Source organism: Paralichthys olivaceus, chromosome 15 (assembly GCF_024713975.1).
Source record: "Paralichthys olivaceus isolate ysfri-2021 chromosome 15, ASM2471397v2, whole genome shotgun sequence".
Taxonomy (NCBI): Eukaryota; Metazoa; Chordata; class Actinopteri; order Pleuronectiformes; family Paralichthyidae; genus Paralichthys; species Paralichthys olivaceus.
In genome coordinates this window covers 18,520,984-18,537,279 of record NC_091107.1, presented here as the reverse complement: position 1 = coordinate 18,537,279, position 16,296 = coordinate 18,520,984, and the positions used below count along the sequence as shown (strand labels likewise).

Sequence of the window (16,296 nt, the reverse complement as noted above, 5' to 3'; positions counted from 1 at the left end):
AGTTTGCTGTCTCACCAATCTTAAAGAAAAAGAATAACATGGTTGTATTTTCCTTTACATATCCAGGAATAAAGTGTTCTTTGACCATCTCTCCATGTCCTTGGGGTCTGGCTGCAGTTGAGAGCCGTCCACATCATCAGTATCGAGCCTCTGCTCAGTGAATTTATGTTTTTTTTTTTTTTCTCAAGCTGTGGCCTCATTCTCTGTACTCAATCCATTTCACTGGGCCATGAGTCTAATGATTATAGATCAGGCCTGCCTTCTTCTGAGCTCCAGAGAGTTTTGAATGGTTACACTTCATACACCTCAGGCATCAGCAGTCAGATTTTAGGCTCAGTCACAATTTCTGTGATTTAAAATATGTGCCAAACAGGTTTTATTTTATACAATTTAAATTAGATCATTTGATTTGAACATGTCCTTTTTGAAAAGTCTGCTAATGTTGTATACTGTTTGTTGTTAGCAATAGTAGCAACAGTTGTCTTAAGAAACAACGACGTCAAAGGTTTTTCTTGATCAACTCTCTGCACAGGCCCAGTAACTAAACCTCTTAATCTAAAAGTATAGGAGCATGTATTATGCAGCTGCTGTTGTTTAAGGTGGGCTCAGAGAAAATCTTTCATGGAAACATTTACTGATTCCTTCAAACAAGAACTAGAAATATACTTTTCTAATTCTTTATATGACATGTTTTGATCTCTTTAACTGTTTAACACATGATTGTTTTATAATTCATTGTACAATTTATGCATATGACTATTTTATGCTTTCTTATTTATAGAATGTCAATCATGTACAGGCTCCATAACAAACCCCTTTATATGATAATGGAAAATAATGAAATAGTGGCATATCTTGTCTTCTAAAACCTAAAGTAGCCTGAATTATAAATCTAAGTTGTCTTTCTGTAGCTAACTTCTTTCCTTTAATTGAAGTATCATTAAAAGTAAACCATGTTTAATTGCCAGGGCTTTGAATAAGTCAAGAGCCCCGTGTTTTAATAAGACCTCTTCAGACATGAAAGCACCATTTATCCAATCAGTCAAGTGTCCAGGGCTTAGCTGTAGACGGCTGTTAATTACAATTTAAATATTAAAACTGCTCTCAACATTTTTGGCTTGTGACACTTAGTGGGGTCTGCTCCAAGTTCACTAAACCTCAGTTAGTTTCATCTAGATGAGCCCAAAAATTTTTGTTGTCTACACGAGACAAGATGGATGGATTGGTGCATCAGTAGCATCTTCCTGTAGTTCCAACTTTTATTTTAATGGTCCAAAGTCAAAAGAGTGAAGCATTTGTAAAGCAATTACTTTGGTTTTCCATCAATCATCACACAACCCCACATTTGGAACCATTGAACTAAATAACTGAAATACAGGAAGATGCTACTGATACACTAATCCATCTAACAAGTGAAATCACACGAGGCCAAGTGTGATATCAGTGAGCTTGAGAATGACCCCACAGAGGTTAAATACATGGTCATCACCCCGGTCACTCAGAACTCAAGAGGCCTCTGGGATGAGATATCAAACATCTTCAAATATCCACAACCAAGTCCCAGTTCACTGAATGTTTTAAGACAAGGATATTATTACACTGTTGTATTTACTTAAGTTAAAGATCCAGGTTCCTTCACTGCTGGTCAGTTGTTGTGTCTGCATCAATGTGAGAATATCAAATTTTCAAAATTAATAAGATCAAAATAAGCATTAGAATTACTCAAAACAATATTATCACAATATAACATCAAAACATAATAATAACACAATCATTGTTAATTATGTGTATTATGCATGTTTTAGTAAAACCTATTATTGTTGTTGTTAGTAGTAGTACATTTTTAAAGTGGCTCTAAAAACTGGGTGAACAACTTCCTCTTTCTCATCCTCAGTGCACTATCAGAAGATTGTCCACCGGGACATCAAGCCCTCCAACTTGTTACTGGGGGACGACGGCCATGTGAAGATAGCAGACTTTGGGGTTAGCAACCAGTTTGAGGGCAACGATGCTTTGCTGTCCAGTACGGCCGGCACTCCAGCCTTTATGGCCCCAGAGACTCTGTCAGACCAGCGCAAGAGCTTCAGTGGAAAAGTAAGTTACAGTCCTTTTATATGTGTTTGTCTGGTGCGTGTGTCTGTGAGTCTAAACTTGTGTGGTTACAGCAGCTGCTGATTTGAATATGAGAACCAGTAAACCAAGACCTTTGCTGGCCTGTTAATGTGAGGCGCAGATTGTCTTTGTCAGTAGGTTCCTCTTTGTGTTGCAGCTGCTATTCACGACTGGAATCCTACTGAAAACAAAGATACTAGCAGAGTAAAGAAGGGGAGCAAAGCTATCAGGTTTACATACATGTCGGAAAGATTCACATCATCCTTGGCTGATGAGGTCACACCAGCTGACGGTTGGAGATTCCTCTTTGGCTGCCACCCTTGAAATAATTGGGGTTTTGCCAGAAAGCACCCAGCAACAAATCTATCAATGACCTTTTAGACAAAACTAATTTCAATAGAAGACAGTGCATCTCTTTGCACACATTGCCAATACACCGGTGATGAACGCATTGCAGTCATACCCGCAGACTTTTACCTATTTCTGATTAGTAATGGATGGGTTGGTTTGTGTGAATTAGGCCAATTGGACGAGTCGTCAGAAGATGATTTCCTTTAATTTGGGAGAAACAACGCCACGCATTCCAATGGCTGCAGCACCTTGCAAAGAGAATCTTTTGCATTCCATCAATGAACGCTGCGAGTGAGCACTCATACAGTTCAGTCAGGCGCATCATTGAGGCAAAGTGGAATAGAGCACGGTGGATGTTGTTTTAATTTTCACATGTGCATGAGGCTGCAGGTCTCTAAACTGGAGAAAATAATTCCTTCGAGTGGGTGATGGGTGGATGAGTCAAACATAAGTGCGGATGAGGATGATGTAAGAGCCCATTCGTGCATCTCTGCAATATTCGGTCCAGCCATATATTAGGTTTTGACCATAGACTGTATATAAAGATGAATGAAGCCAAAGTGTTTCGATCTCCCCCTGGTGGCTGGCTGCAGTATAGGTCATTAACATCTTCCATGTTAGTGGATGAGACATGGACCAAACTAAAAGGTTTAAGCGCATTTAATAAAATGTTTTCTCATTGATGGTTTCTTTCATTTTAGGTAGGTCTTATCACACCTATGTATGTTCAAGTGTCCATTTGTCCACTAAGTTTTTATTTACGCAGCTGATGCTATGATAACGGGATGAAATGTCATGATTGATGGGCACTCAATACCGTGTTTTGACCTAAACTTTATTCATCACGTAGTAGAACTGGTTAATATATTTTGTTTAGTATGAGTGACGTTTTGAGGTTTGTGTGTCCAACCGTACCTGCTGATTTATGAAAGATTAACAACAAAGGCTGAGTTCTCAACCCCTGACATGCTATTCATCTGCAGCATTAACGGTTAAAGTCATGTTCCTTTCTACATCACCAGAGGCATACAGATGGATTTGCTCCAGGACTGAGTTTGCATCTCCATAATAAAAGGGCCAGAATAGTATATTTGATTGCAGACAAAACACTTTCAGGATGTCAGAGTCTAGTGTTTCCTGGAGCTTTGAAGTGGGACTTTTTCTCTGATTACTCCTGCATTCATCTTGATTTAGATTTGTTCGACCCACATGTCAGAGAGCTTCGTGTCTACTATTCACCAACATTTGTGATTTTTGTGCAAGTCAACTGTGAAATATTCAATACTCCAGGAGTACATGGAGCAATTAGAACACAAGCCTGATGAATAGTTGTGCCTCTGTTGATCGTTCACATTCATTTCCAAGGTTATCTGATGGTAGACGTGCTCAGAAAATAAGCTCAAGGTCAGAAAATGTCTCATAAATCACAGTCGATATCGATATATGTCACTGTGATGGTTTTTTATATAAGTGGGTGTTTGGATCTTTGGATCTCACTTTGTCACTGTGTTACATTAAACATCACAGGCTCTGGACGTGTGGGCCATGGGAGTCACTCTCTACTGTTTCGTCTTCGGAAAGGCAAGTCTGCAGATTTTCTCTCTCTCTGTCACGTCTGCTGCACACAATGTAACAGTAAAGGCTGGAAATTCCTCATTTTCACAGTGCTTGTTAGCAGCCCACAGTGACACTTTCAGTGGGGACACTATCAGTCACCAATTTTTTTATGTTTGATTCTGCACCAGTCTATTGGCATCATTCATTTTAATGCAGACCACAAGCTGCTGTTATTTGTCTCGCTTGTCTCTCGCAAACAGTTTTTCTTCTGGCACAGATAGTAATTCAATGTTCCTGCTTGTGTTTTCTCACTCTTTCTTCTGCTCCACCTGCAGTGCCCGTTTATTGACGAGTACATATTGGCCTTGCACAACAAGATAAGGTCCAAGCCTGTGGATTTCCCAGAAGTGTAAGTCCACCTCCTTTGTCCGTCTCACTCCCCGGCTTGATTAAAACAGACAGCGGTGACGTAACAGCCACTGAGGTCGTCTCACTATCCATCTCATGTGCATCGCCGTCGCAGATGCATTTGATTCTCGTTTACGGTTACAAATTACACTTCCAAAATAAACTGAAAAAGAAGCCCAGCACAGCAGCCGGTGCCAGCACACAGTAAATGTCACCTGCCTGTGATCAAAACAAGCACTGGAGAAAGAGAAAACAAACATGTGTAGCAGCCTGGACACATACAAGCTGCTTGCCCAGTCTTCCATCCACCTGAAAGGTTAAAGAGAAACATGGAGATCTATGTTGAAAAGACAGAGAGAGAAGAGATGATAAAAAAGCTAGAAAGAGCCGTGGTGATAGACTCAAGTATAAACACAGCCCGTGTGAAGGGGCCCTGAGTGGCAGTTGGAGGATGTGTCAGTAAAGGGTGTCGTGTCATTAATGATGGTAAAGTGTCTTCGCCCACAGGCTCAAGAGAATGTGTGCTGTGCTGAAAGCTCCTCTACTAAACACCACCCTCCTAACACCACAGCTATTGAAATCCTCTCCATGCTGTGGGTGCATGTAATGTTGCTATACTGTTACCATTATGATCACACAAACTTGAATTTCCAGAGATACTAAGTAGGTGATAGTAATTGTAGATCATCTACCATGCCTCCCTCATAGACCCTGTCAGATGCCTTCAAGAACCCCTTCATCCACGCCACCATTTATTTCTATCTGCTGTCATGTTCCAAAATTCACTTGATAAAGCAAAAATCAAGGATTTACATTTACCCTGCATGAGGATATCTGAAGAAGACATCATTACAGGGAGCAACACGTCATCCCAATTTAAAAAATAAACCCTTTTACCGTTTGACTAAAAGTCTGTTCATGTTTAAATAAGTCCGTTTCCACCACTGAGCACTATTTTATTTGACAATTTGACTGTTGGTTAATTCAGACCCTTCAGACTATCTATCACTGTGCTGTCAGTCTGCTCCCATCAATCAGGGACATGTTGGACTGAACCAAATTTAATTGCTCATGTCTGTCACTTGCTGAAAATAGAATAATGATAATTTGTTCTGGCTGCTCAGATATCATCACCTGACTGAAGGGACTGTGTGATGGTAGAGTTATCTTTCTAAAGGCAGGAAGTGGGTGATCACACCTTTGTTCACAACTTGTCATAATAAGACTACCCATCATGCATTGTGCCCAACATTGCCTCAATATACCAAATATAATTATAAGATATTTCCCCCATGGTTATGTTAACAATATCAATATATGCTTTTTGGCACATTATCCATCAACATCTTTAATGTTTAAAAAAAAACTGATTAACTATTTAAAGATAACCATCTGTGGAGGTTGTCTAAGATGTTTGTATATCACTGTTGCTTTGTTTTGATCCTCAGGGCCCCCATATGTTCATTTGTTATATGTTATAGTTATCTTTATGTTATTTATATGTTTGCATTTTACCATCATACGTTGCCTAAATAAAAAACTATGTGGCTGCTGCCTCTGCTGCTCACGCCAAGTCTTGGCACTTAACAAGGTCTCTGAATAGCTCTGAGATAATAAACAGCAGTGGTAAGAAAAAATAACATTCTAACCTTGTAATACTGGTTTGGATCATTGATTTATTTTTTCAAACCTGTGGCCTCTAAAAAATTTAAGTCAATTTGAAAACTCTGGTTGAATTGTTCCCAACTCAAGAATTCATAACATGTGATTGAGGGGTTGCAAGTTGATTCTTTTAATCTTTCTACTGTATTTATTAATGTTGGTAAATTACATTTTAGGGATTTCGATTTAAGTCTGTCGTTGGTCTTCTATGTAATATAGATTATGTAAATAATTACTCAAAATAATGCTGTCCAGAATCAGCACTGCATTTGCAATTATTATCATTATAGATCAATTCTTTTCATAATAAATCCATTATTGTCTGTTTTTTCCAAACCCCAACATGGCTTAGAAATTGTTATTGATGCATTTAGTCTATTACTAAATGATTAATGGATTCATTGTTGCAGCCCCAGAGTGCATGAAACATTCAGATTAAAACAGGACCACTGATGCCTTTGGTTTCTATTATATTAACACTTTACACTCGCTCACTCCTTATCTTGTTTCATGCAGACCAAAGATCAGTGAAGAGCTGCGGACTCTGATCTTGCGGATGCTGGACAAGAACCCAGATACCAGGATCACCATCCCTGAGATCAAGGTAACGTGTAGAGAACAGAGCAGTTGTGAAATGATGATTTCCCAGGACCGGGTTTCTCTCCGCACTGATCGGCTTGTGAGGCTCTAACCTGGCTGTGACGGTGCGGCAGGGTTTATTAGACATGCTGTGTCGCCGCAGGGCATGATGTAGCCTGTTTGTCCCTGTGGAGGAGCGGGCTGAAAATGAGTCTGTCCGTGTCAGGGGGGCAGGGAGGTCCTGGACCTGCAGCCATGAACAGATGACAGCCCCCCCTCTCCCCCATCTTGTGTTTCCATGACACAAACTAATCATGTGAGAGTCATTTTCTCTCTAGAGCAGGAGATATCAAGGCTGCCAGGCCTCATATTTATTTTACAAAAGCTGCAAGAAGCAAACCCAGAGAGATTGATAGATTATTACAGCGTAGTGTACTACTTGATTGTTGAAATCAAGTTATTGTATTAAAACAATCTTAAGCTAGAAGTCGCTTCACGTTAGAACACCATTCAAAACTTACCTCCAGGCTAAATCTTTGTAAACCGCTGTATTTATCTGGAGCTCCTCTAGTCTTGATGACCTAAAAGCACTTTGAGCCACAGCCGACCCTTCCAATTGATTTTTCATCAACATGTATTGATGCCCACTAATTTGAAGCTCACAGATTTTCTGGTGTCTTCCTTGTTTGCTGGAAATTTTAATTGGTATGGGGGTTTTATTTCAACAGCATGGTCTTTTAGTTTCAGAGCAGGACTTATCGATTTCTCGTTAAGATTTTGTTATGTATATATATATATATATATATATATATATCTGAACCCTGAACTTACACTCAAATTGCCTCTGCATGTGCTTAGATTTTCTCTGCTTGTGCTCAAACTGAACACTTATACTCAGATTTCCTGCGCTCCAGCTTCAACTCCCCTCACGCCGATCCTATCCGCAGGTTAAACATCTTCTCTTGGATTTCTTCTCCTTCCTTTGATTTTTTTCTTCTGTGCGTTGATTTTTTTTCCGAGTGCATGAACATGGTGAGTAACCACTAGGGTCAGTTAATTTGGTTAATAATTTCCTCAATGATATTGATTTGAAGGAATATCGCCCAGGCCTTGTAACCGCCTGTACAGGTCTCTCAAAGAAGTCAAGCGAACACACCGACAAAAGAGGAAGGGGCATTTAATTTGTTCACCTGAAATTAATATGTCTTGCTCTAAAAATGAAAGACCTCGCTCTTGCACAAAGACAGGAAAGCACCAGCAGATTGATTGATATTAAAGAGGGCGGCGTGGTGGTGCAGTGATGAGCACCATCACCTCACAGCTTCTCTCCACAGCAAGAAGGTTTTTCATGTTCAAACCCAATTATCAACTCTCAATTGCCCATATCTACAAAAATGAGCACGATGTTTGTCTATATCGCCACCATGTGTCGGTACTGTGATATAGTTCGCTGGCAGCCTGACGCAGCTGGGACCGGCTCATAAGGAGAAGCAGTAAACTACTGGGTGGATGATGACGAAGGAAAGTGAACTCTTAGAATCATCATCATTGTGAAGGAGTAGCAGTTGTGATCATTAACTGAGTTAGAATTTTTTGGTCAAAATGCTAATTGTGTAGTCAACTTATGTGTGTGTGTGTGTTTAGATGGACCAGTGGGTGACCCAGGGAGGCAGTGACCCCTTGCCTCTGGAGGAGGAGCACTGCTCTGTGGTGGAGGTGACGGAGGAAGACATCCAGAATTCAGTCAAGTTTGTCCCCAGCCTCTCTGCAGTGGTAAGAAACAGCCCAGTGACCTGCGTCCACTGTTGTGTCAACACTGACACAGTCTGCAGCACTGAGTCGTAGCTGTTCCTCAACAGCTACAACATTGTGTTCACCATAAATGTGACAGTATAACAAGCAACACAGAGACAAACACAGAGACCGAGAGTCTTGTTTGAGGACAAGGTTGTGTCTCAAGCTGCTTTCAGACATGCATGTAAGTCCAGATAATATCCTGAAATATTCCGTAGCAGCTGTATGTGCACATCATTTGCTTCTGGCATCATCCGAAAGTATTCACAGCAAGTGAGTGGCCATGTTGATGATGATGAACAAATATCCCAGGATGTAAATGAGGAGCCAAACACATATTTACAACTTCACAACCATTAGACATAGTTGGGTCCGCTTAAAGCTGCTTTCAGACATGCACTGACCTCCAGATAATCTTCTAACTGGAGGGGCAATATGTGAGAAAGCATTGAGTCATGTGCTCCGGATTCTCTCTGGAGTTCCTCCTGCAAATAGAATGTCTGAGTGAAGCCATGTGAGAATGCTGCAGAACCTACTCCGGAGAATACAATGCAACTGTGTTAAAAAGAAAAGAATACAAATATCTCAGGATGGAGAAGAGGAACTATACACACAGACAACACCAACCAAGATTTCAAATTTGAAGGACCTAATATTTAAGAGGTTTTGGTGATATTGGTTTTAATGTGCTGTAAACAAAAGCTCTGCAGTAGATGTATACATCATGTCCTGCCTCCTGTAGGCTCTACCCAGGCCCCACAAATCGCCTGAATCGGACATTTTCCTGTTGTTGTGAACGCATCTGACCCAAAAATTCTCCTGCTGTGTTTGTCATACGTGAAGGAAAAACGTCCAGACCCAACTTTCTGTTCATTCTGTACTGTAAAAACAGATTTAGTGAGGAATGGCATCGAGTAGAAGTAACAATGCAAATGAACATGACAAAAAGGAAACTCGACTGAGGACCCCTGTTCTGTCAATGGCCACTGTCTAACAATAAACACACTGATGTCATTTTATTTTCTAAGCCTATATATTAATTGATTTGTGTCTTTGCTCATAACTAACAGTAAACAAGGAATGGTTTAAACGTGCACCTCACTGAATCAGGAGTTGTGCATGGATGTTGGACAGAGAATTGCCTGCTGCACAGTAACCTCAGTGTACATGACAATGCCACTGTTTACTGTTAAAGCAGATCAGACACTAGGTATGAGCCAGATGTTATCTGTTAACAGCAGATTTAACTGGAGTGCTCACGGGAAAAGCTTCAGTCATGCCAAACTGTGTCAACACATGATTGAATAAAAGCTGATCTTACAAAGAGACTGATTTAATCAGATGACCTGTTTGTGGTCGGTGTGAAGCCTCTGTCAGAGGTCGACATTTCCCACAAGCTCTAAACACACATTACATTGATCACAAAAGCATTGACCTAAAAGACATAAACAGTCAGAGGGGGAGCTGTCTTTCCTTAAAACATATGTCTTCCTCACGTGTTTCTGTACAAAACTACATCACTACACGCAAGAAGCAAATTACCCACTCTTAGCTTAAAGAGAGATTTCCCTTTTTCTGTGAATGACTTTTGAGATTCACACAGTTTCTGCCTCAGAAAACAAACCCTTAACGTGTAAGAAGTCAGTTATTTATTCTGTGCACAAGCTCCAAACAACAAAGCCGCTCTTGTGCGTGTTCATAACCATTGTGTGTTTGTGAATGTTTCAGATTCTGGTAAAGGCCATGCTGAGGAAGCGCTCCTTCAGCAACCCCTTCGAATGCCCGAGCAGGAGAGAGGAGAGGTCCATGTCTGCACCTGGCAGTCTGCTCATGTAAGCTCCAGTCCAGACACCATGACACATCCACACCTATGCACAATTTACACTTGCACATCTAATGCATGAAGAGAAAAATCCAAAATCAAACCACACAAGCTCCAACCAGTTGTTGAGGTTACACAGATTGATACCTCACATCTGTCTCCTCTCTCTGCTGCATCAGGTTAACTATTGCTCATCCCAGCGGAGGCAACAGCAGCAACTGCTTTTTGTTGCCATAGCACCATAATTCATTCTTTCATTCTATGCAGTGGAGCTTACAGCTTTTCTAAGTGTTTCTTTGTGTGTTGCTCTCAGCTTTAATGGTGGAAGGGTTTCAGAGAGAAAAAGAATGATACAGATCCGTCAGAGCCTCGGGCTGACCTTGGAAAGTCTTATCCCATCATTCAGTTTTAATATATATATATATGCAGTCAAAGGCGGAGCGGAGCATGTAGAGCTGTTCCCTGCTGTACTGCCGCTGCCCTCTGGTCAGTGTAATCCATGATTAGTGTCCAAGAAGATGGACGACTGTGGAGCTGAATGTGAAGCACACTCTAATCTCCTGTTGTGAGTTTTTTTTTCTTTGAGGATTTCTCTATCTAGCTCAAGGTTTTCCACTGTTACACTCAGAGCTCATAGCAGCTATCTAGTGTCTTCAGGGGCCATGAAGCAATACTGCCCCCTGTTGGATAATGGAGAAATAAAACGACTTTACTGGTAGAGATAAGTATTTTCGTTTTTTGTGATAGAATGCCCGTGGATTTATGGGTAATGTGGATTTAACTATGAGATACAGCTGTGTGACATGAGGTCTAATGACTCTCCCTGTCCTGGATGTTGTATTTATTATGCAGTAATCCTAGAGGTGATTAAAGAGAGTGTTTGAGCAACACTGCAAATAATGATTATTACTGTTAATGTTGAAACTGGTTCTCCTGTGTTTTAGTATTACACCTGTTTAATGTTGTGGAATCCTTAAGACTATTTAAAATAAGAATTCTCAGCTGAGACCAAAATATCTGACTTTCAATCCCCAAAAAACAGCATTTCTACATGTTTTCATAATGCAACTTGATAGATAAGACAATGATGCTAAACAACATGTACAAGAATAACTCCCTCTTTTCTCTTCTTAAACTGGAAATCAAAAAGCTCTCAAAAAACTAACCACTGCTGAACCTTCTATCAGAATATATATTAAAATATTATTATATTATTATTATATATTAAAAACGGTAGCAACAGCAGACTTCAAGGAAAGAAAGTCTCCAGTCTTGTCCCGGTTGAGGCTGGTGCTTCACACACTCCTGTGCTTACACATAACACAGCAACTTAGTGCTCATACCCTCATACTTACACCAACAAATACTTTATCACTCAGACCTTACATTAATACGTTGATATCGCACTTTAACGTACATTGTTGTACATTAATAAAAAAAAATCCAAAAAAGAAAGGAACGAAGGGAAGAAGGAAGGGGAAAAACATTCATCTATTTAATTATATTTTTTCTTTCTGATTTAATGATTTACTTTTATTTGTGGAAGCTATGAAAATAAACATTTATTTAAAAAAAAATAATGGTCAAATTACAGCGATGCAGCGTAGGACTGTACTGGGCCTATCTCCCTCTCTTTTAAAGGAGAAAATGAAGGAATAAGTGATGATAATAATAATAATCATCATCATAATAATAAATCGAAATTATTACAATGCATATCACTTCTCAGGGACATTATAAATGGAATATAATGTACATGTGAGTTGCAATCTTCATGATGAATTAACAGACTGAAGTCTCTTCAATATCAATTATTTTATCGAAGCAGTCAAAATCCCCAACATATCAAATGTGCATTGATATGAAGCAGGAAAACTTCTTTACATTTTAGAAACAGTAACTTAAGAATTTAATCAAATATCAAAGTGATGACATCATCCTGAGGAGATGGAGTATGGAGGTGGGGATGTCGTCTCCTGCAGCGACCACGCCTCTGACCTCCTGAGGTGACCTCCGCCCTCTCACCTGTGACTTTTCCCATCTTTTTCTCTCACTCTGCTGCAGGGACTCGTGGCCCTTCCGGCCCTCTTTAAAACTCCACCCCTCTCTCAGGTAAAACTCTGTCTGGCTCGCTGTCTGTCAAACATCTACCAGCAGCTGCGCCTGCCATCAGCTTATCCACCATCATGAGAAGTGATGGACCCGCCCTCTCCCCTGCTGTAGTTTCGTCATCTCCCTGCTGCTGTCATTTTACGCTGTTACATTTTTAACATTCATCATGTTACAAAAAAAGGGGAAAGAACCTGCATAACCTTGTCAAAGTGTCATCACTTGGATCTCTGTCCTCGCCATGGTCCTCCAGCCTCACATTACCAGAAAAACTAAATGTTGATATGGACTTACACTCTTTCTCTCTCTCCCTCTTTTTATTTCTTCTCTCAGAAAGGGAAGCACAGGAGACGGACCCAGAGAGGGAGAGCTGGAGGACCTGCATGAGGACGAGCCCTCGTCTTGAGTCTGCCATCCACAGAACTCCGTCCTCTTTACATCCCTGTGCTTGAACCACTGTGCGCTCACCTCTCACACTCAGGCTTGCTTTCGTTTTTTTGCTTCCAGTCGATCCTTTCTTATTCCCCCAATTCCCTTCTTCACTGAGGAGTCGCCCGGCACTTAGTTTGATCGTCTCACCTGCTCAACCACAGACACGAGGAAGTGGCATCAATGAACCAATGAGAGGAGCTCTGACAATTTTCTGGATCAAATTATTGTTGCAAAAAAAGACAAGGAAATGTTTGAATTTGCATAACACTGTTTTGTGCAAGGAGGGGGGGACTTTTTAACTGTATGCATGGTGAATATTGAATATTTACGCCCCATCAGTCATATTCAACCCGATGAAGAGATGAGAAAGGCATCAAAGACTTCAGCATGTAAATGACACTATATTAGGGCTTTTGATTTCTGATCAGTGATCAGTCATTTTTAATATTGTACAAAGATGTCTTAAAGTAACTTCAGTGTTATCGTCTCACACCCTCGTTGTGTATGTGCCATCTGTAGCTTTCATTTCGAAGGCGGAGGTAATTCCTGTGCTGCCTTCACAGTCCTGGTTGGACGTCAGTGTGATGTTTCGATGTGTGTAACTAATAATATTTTGATTATCTGATTATGATTTTTTTTTCAAATCTATTGTTTGATGTTTGTTCTCGAACACTCATCATTTCCAATCACATGGATTTAAATCAACCTGTGCAGCATCATCCAGGTGAGGTGACAGAAATATTTAGGGTGGGTGAGGTCATTAATGTTAATGTGGGGAGGGTGGTCACAGTTTAGAAGGGTCTCCTTTTATTAATAACACCCCAAATACAGTATACTCTGTCAGCTCTTTGTGAGAATGATTTTTAGAGATTTAATCAAATAGTCATTATTATGGCATTATTGTTCCATAAATATATTTCTATTGTTTAAATGAGATCACACTTTATTCTATTTATTATTTGTTAGTTAACGGTTGTATCAACCCAGTACTATACAATGTGTTGGTGGAGGGTGCTGCAGGTTTCATTTGTCTTAGTTGGGGTCCACACAACAAGGCTGGGGACAGTTTTAAGATGTGACCCCCTCCCCCACTCTGGTAATTGTTGCACAATCCCTTATTAGGGTTAGGGTCAGTCAAGTTTGTAGAGCTGGGAAATATTGGGCAAATGGGGTAGTTTCCTCATTCAAGCCCTTTGTTTGCTATTCAAGTTGGTTGGCTAACTTTAAGGGTTAGTTGTGGTTGTTTTTTCTGAGCAGACTCGACCCAGCTGAGAACAGCTCTGCCTCCACAGCAGCTCTGCCTCAGATAACCTCAGATTTATATTATTTATATAATGCTGTTCGTCGTCCTTTCTTTTTTTTTTTTTTGCTGCTCTGGCACTTTGCCCCCTGTGGGGAAAAGGAAGCCAGAGTTTGTCTCTAAACACTTGAACTACAGTGAGAAAGGAGCTTCTCAATGTTATGATGAGGTCCAGGCTGCCAACAATAACAGCAGCAACAAGCTGAACAGAAACAGGCAGCACAGCGCCTCACCATTCTCTTAGCCTTGTTCTCGGTATTATCCAGTGAAGGACATTAACTGAAGTGCAGAGGATAGAGATGGTGTGGAGCGGTCTGAATGGAAAACGTGTTTCACATGAAGTTAGCGTCAGTCTTTCTGGGTTTTTGACGTAATTCACAAAAATCGACTTTATTATCATGTGGCTCCTGGGGAATGTAGATCTTTATATCATTTTTTACTCTTTCAGGAAAACAGTTGATGCATGAATATCATTGTCTAAAATGTCTTTGTGTGACTTTGTGTCTACGGATTGTGCTCCTCTTTTGTGTTTTCCTGTCTGTGTTGAGGGTCAGGTGTAGTAAGTGACAGCGGGGGGGGGGGGGGGGGGGGGGGGGGGGTTTGCAGAGTAACCTTCAATGAAGGGCTGAACGAACCAAAAAGTAAAAAATTTTGAAATATTCCATTTTATTTCCTTTACTACTGTGTAACACTCATAATTTTTTTATGTTGCTGTGTCCAGCTTTACATTGTGTGTTGGACGAGTCTTTTGTGCATGTTTTAGTTGTTCTTGCTAAAACATCACTGATATTTAAATGCTTGCACTTTTCCCACTTACACATACATATTGAAATTACTGCTTCTACCTTCTACTGGCACCTGCCAGCCACGACACACTGTACAGTTATCAATCCAGAGAAAAAACTGTTCATCTGTAAAAGACCATATTTACTGTGTGTTTGTATGCTCTCATAATCTCCTGTGCTCTTTGATGCTTTATTCTCTGCATGTCACAGAGCTGCTGCTTGCTTTTTGAGAATTTTTACAAAATGAAGCTCAAAATATGTTTCCGAAACGTCTTCTCCTGCTTGAGATGCTGAAACAGCTGCAGCAACTCGACTGGTTTTGAATAAGCTGGTTTTGGTTTGCATATCTACATGATGACAGACTTGTGAAAGGTGTACAACTCTGGAGCTCTCTGGGTTTAACTTCTGAAATGATGCATAACGCCAAAGTACCGTATGAGCCAGGTTCAGAGCTCAGGAGCAGCTTCGACAGTCTCTTCAATCACCCAGCCAACAATTATCTTATCATATATTAATACCTCAAATATCATGAATCACATTTTAAGGAAATTTAAACAAGATGACAATGATTTTTTTCACCATTTATGTTTATGTTTCATTCATCCCTGAACTGAAATATATGAGCAAAAAAGTTTTCACCTTAAGATCTGTCCTGCCTTTTTTTATATAACATATCGGATTGAACCTGAATAGCTGTTAGCCAAACAAAAGCTGAAGGGGGTGTTTTTGTGAGTTTTTTTTATGGGAACACCATCCATGCGTCCAGAACCACTTTTAGATATCTTCTTCCAGTCATGATTTAAAAAGTATAGCTGATCCTGGTACAATCCATAACACTTTCTCATCTTGGTTGTTTTTTTTAAAAACTTCATTAATTTTGCTGCAGGTCCCTGGGTAGAGAAAACAGTCTTAAACATGTAGGGGACTGCAGCTTTGCCAGAAGTCGCTCACATGAAATTCCCTATAGCTTAGTGCAGCGACAGCAGTGAGGCACTAAGTGAATGCCTAATTTCTCATGATTTCGGGTGACAGAGGACTGTGGGAGAGCGAGTGAGCACATGAAGTCAGGGGCCGTTCGAGTGGCTGCTGTGTATCTTATGTAACTGTCCTGATATCTGTGTTGAAGGTGTTGTTAACGTTTCTGGATGTTTCAGTCTTGTGTGCTCCTCTGAATGTGCTCACCCGCCTGCATAGGTCAGTCGTATGAAAACAGACGCATGGCACATCCCTATGGAATGCAGTTTTTGCAATGTAAATATGTACCAATATATATATAAAGAAGCAATTTTTTGCTTGCTTTTATACACCTACACATAATCATAGACAATAAAAAAAAAAAGAAAATTACATTTTGGATATTTTGTATTTGGTGTATTTCTGTTCAA

At 40.2% G+C, this 16,296-nt stretch overlaps 1 protein-coding gene across 5 annotated transcripts in view; it reads left to right on the top strand.

Annotated features, from left to right (window-relative positions):
* Nucleotides 1-16,265, top strand: part of camkk1a (calcium/calmodulin-dependent protein kinase kinase 1, alpha a) — a 66,077-nt gene extending 49,812 nt beyond the window's left edge. For 4 of the 5 annotated variants that reach the window (XM_020085929.2, XM_069539353.1, XM_069539352.1 and 1 more), the window contains 8 exons: nt 1,895-2,094; nt 3,991-4,044; nt 4,356-4,429; nt 6,607-6,694; nt 8,314-8,442; nt 10,192-10,295; nt 12,350-12,397; nt 12,728-16,265. In XM_020085929.2, the coding sequence (XP_019941488.1) occupies nt 1,895-2,094; nt 3,991-4,044; nt 4,356-4,429; nt 6,607-6,694; nt 8,314-8,442; nt 10,192-10,295; nt 12,350-12,397; nt 12,728-12,800 (770 nt within the window). In that variant the 3' untranslated portion in view covers nt 12,801-16,265. The remainder of the gene's footprint in view (nt 1-1,894; nt 2,095-3,990; nt 4,045-4,355; nt 4,430-6,606; nt 6,695-8,313; nt 8,443-10,191; nt 10,296-12,349; nt 12,398-12,727) is intronic. The other variant, XM_020085931.2, reaches the window with a different exon arrangement.
* The last annotated feature ends 31 nt before the right edge of the window (nt 16,266-16,296 follow it).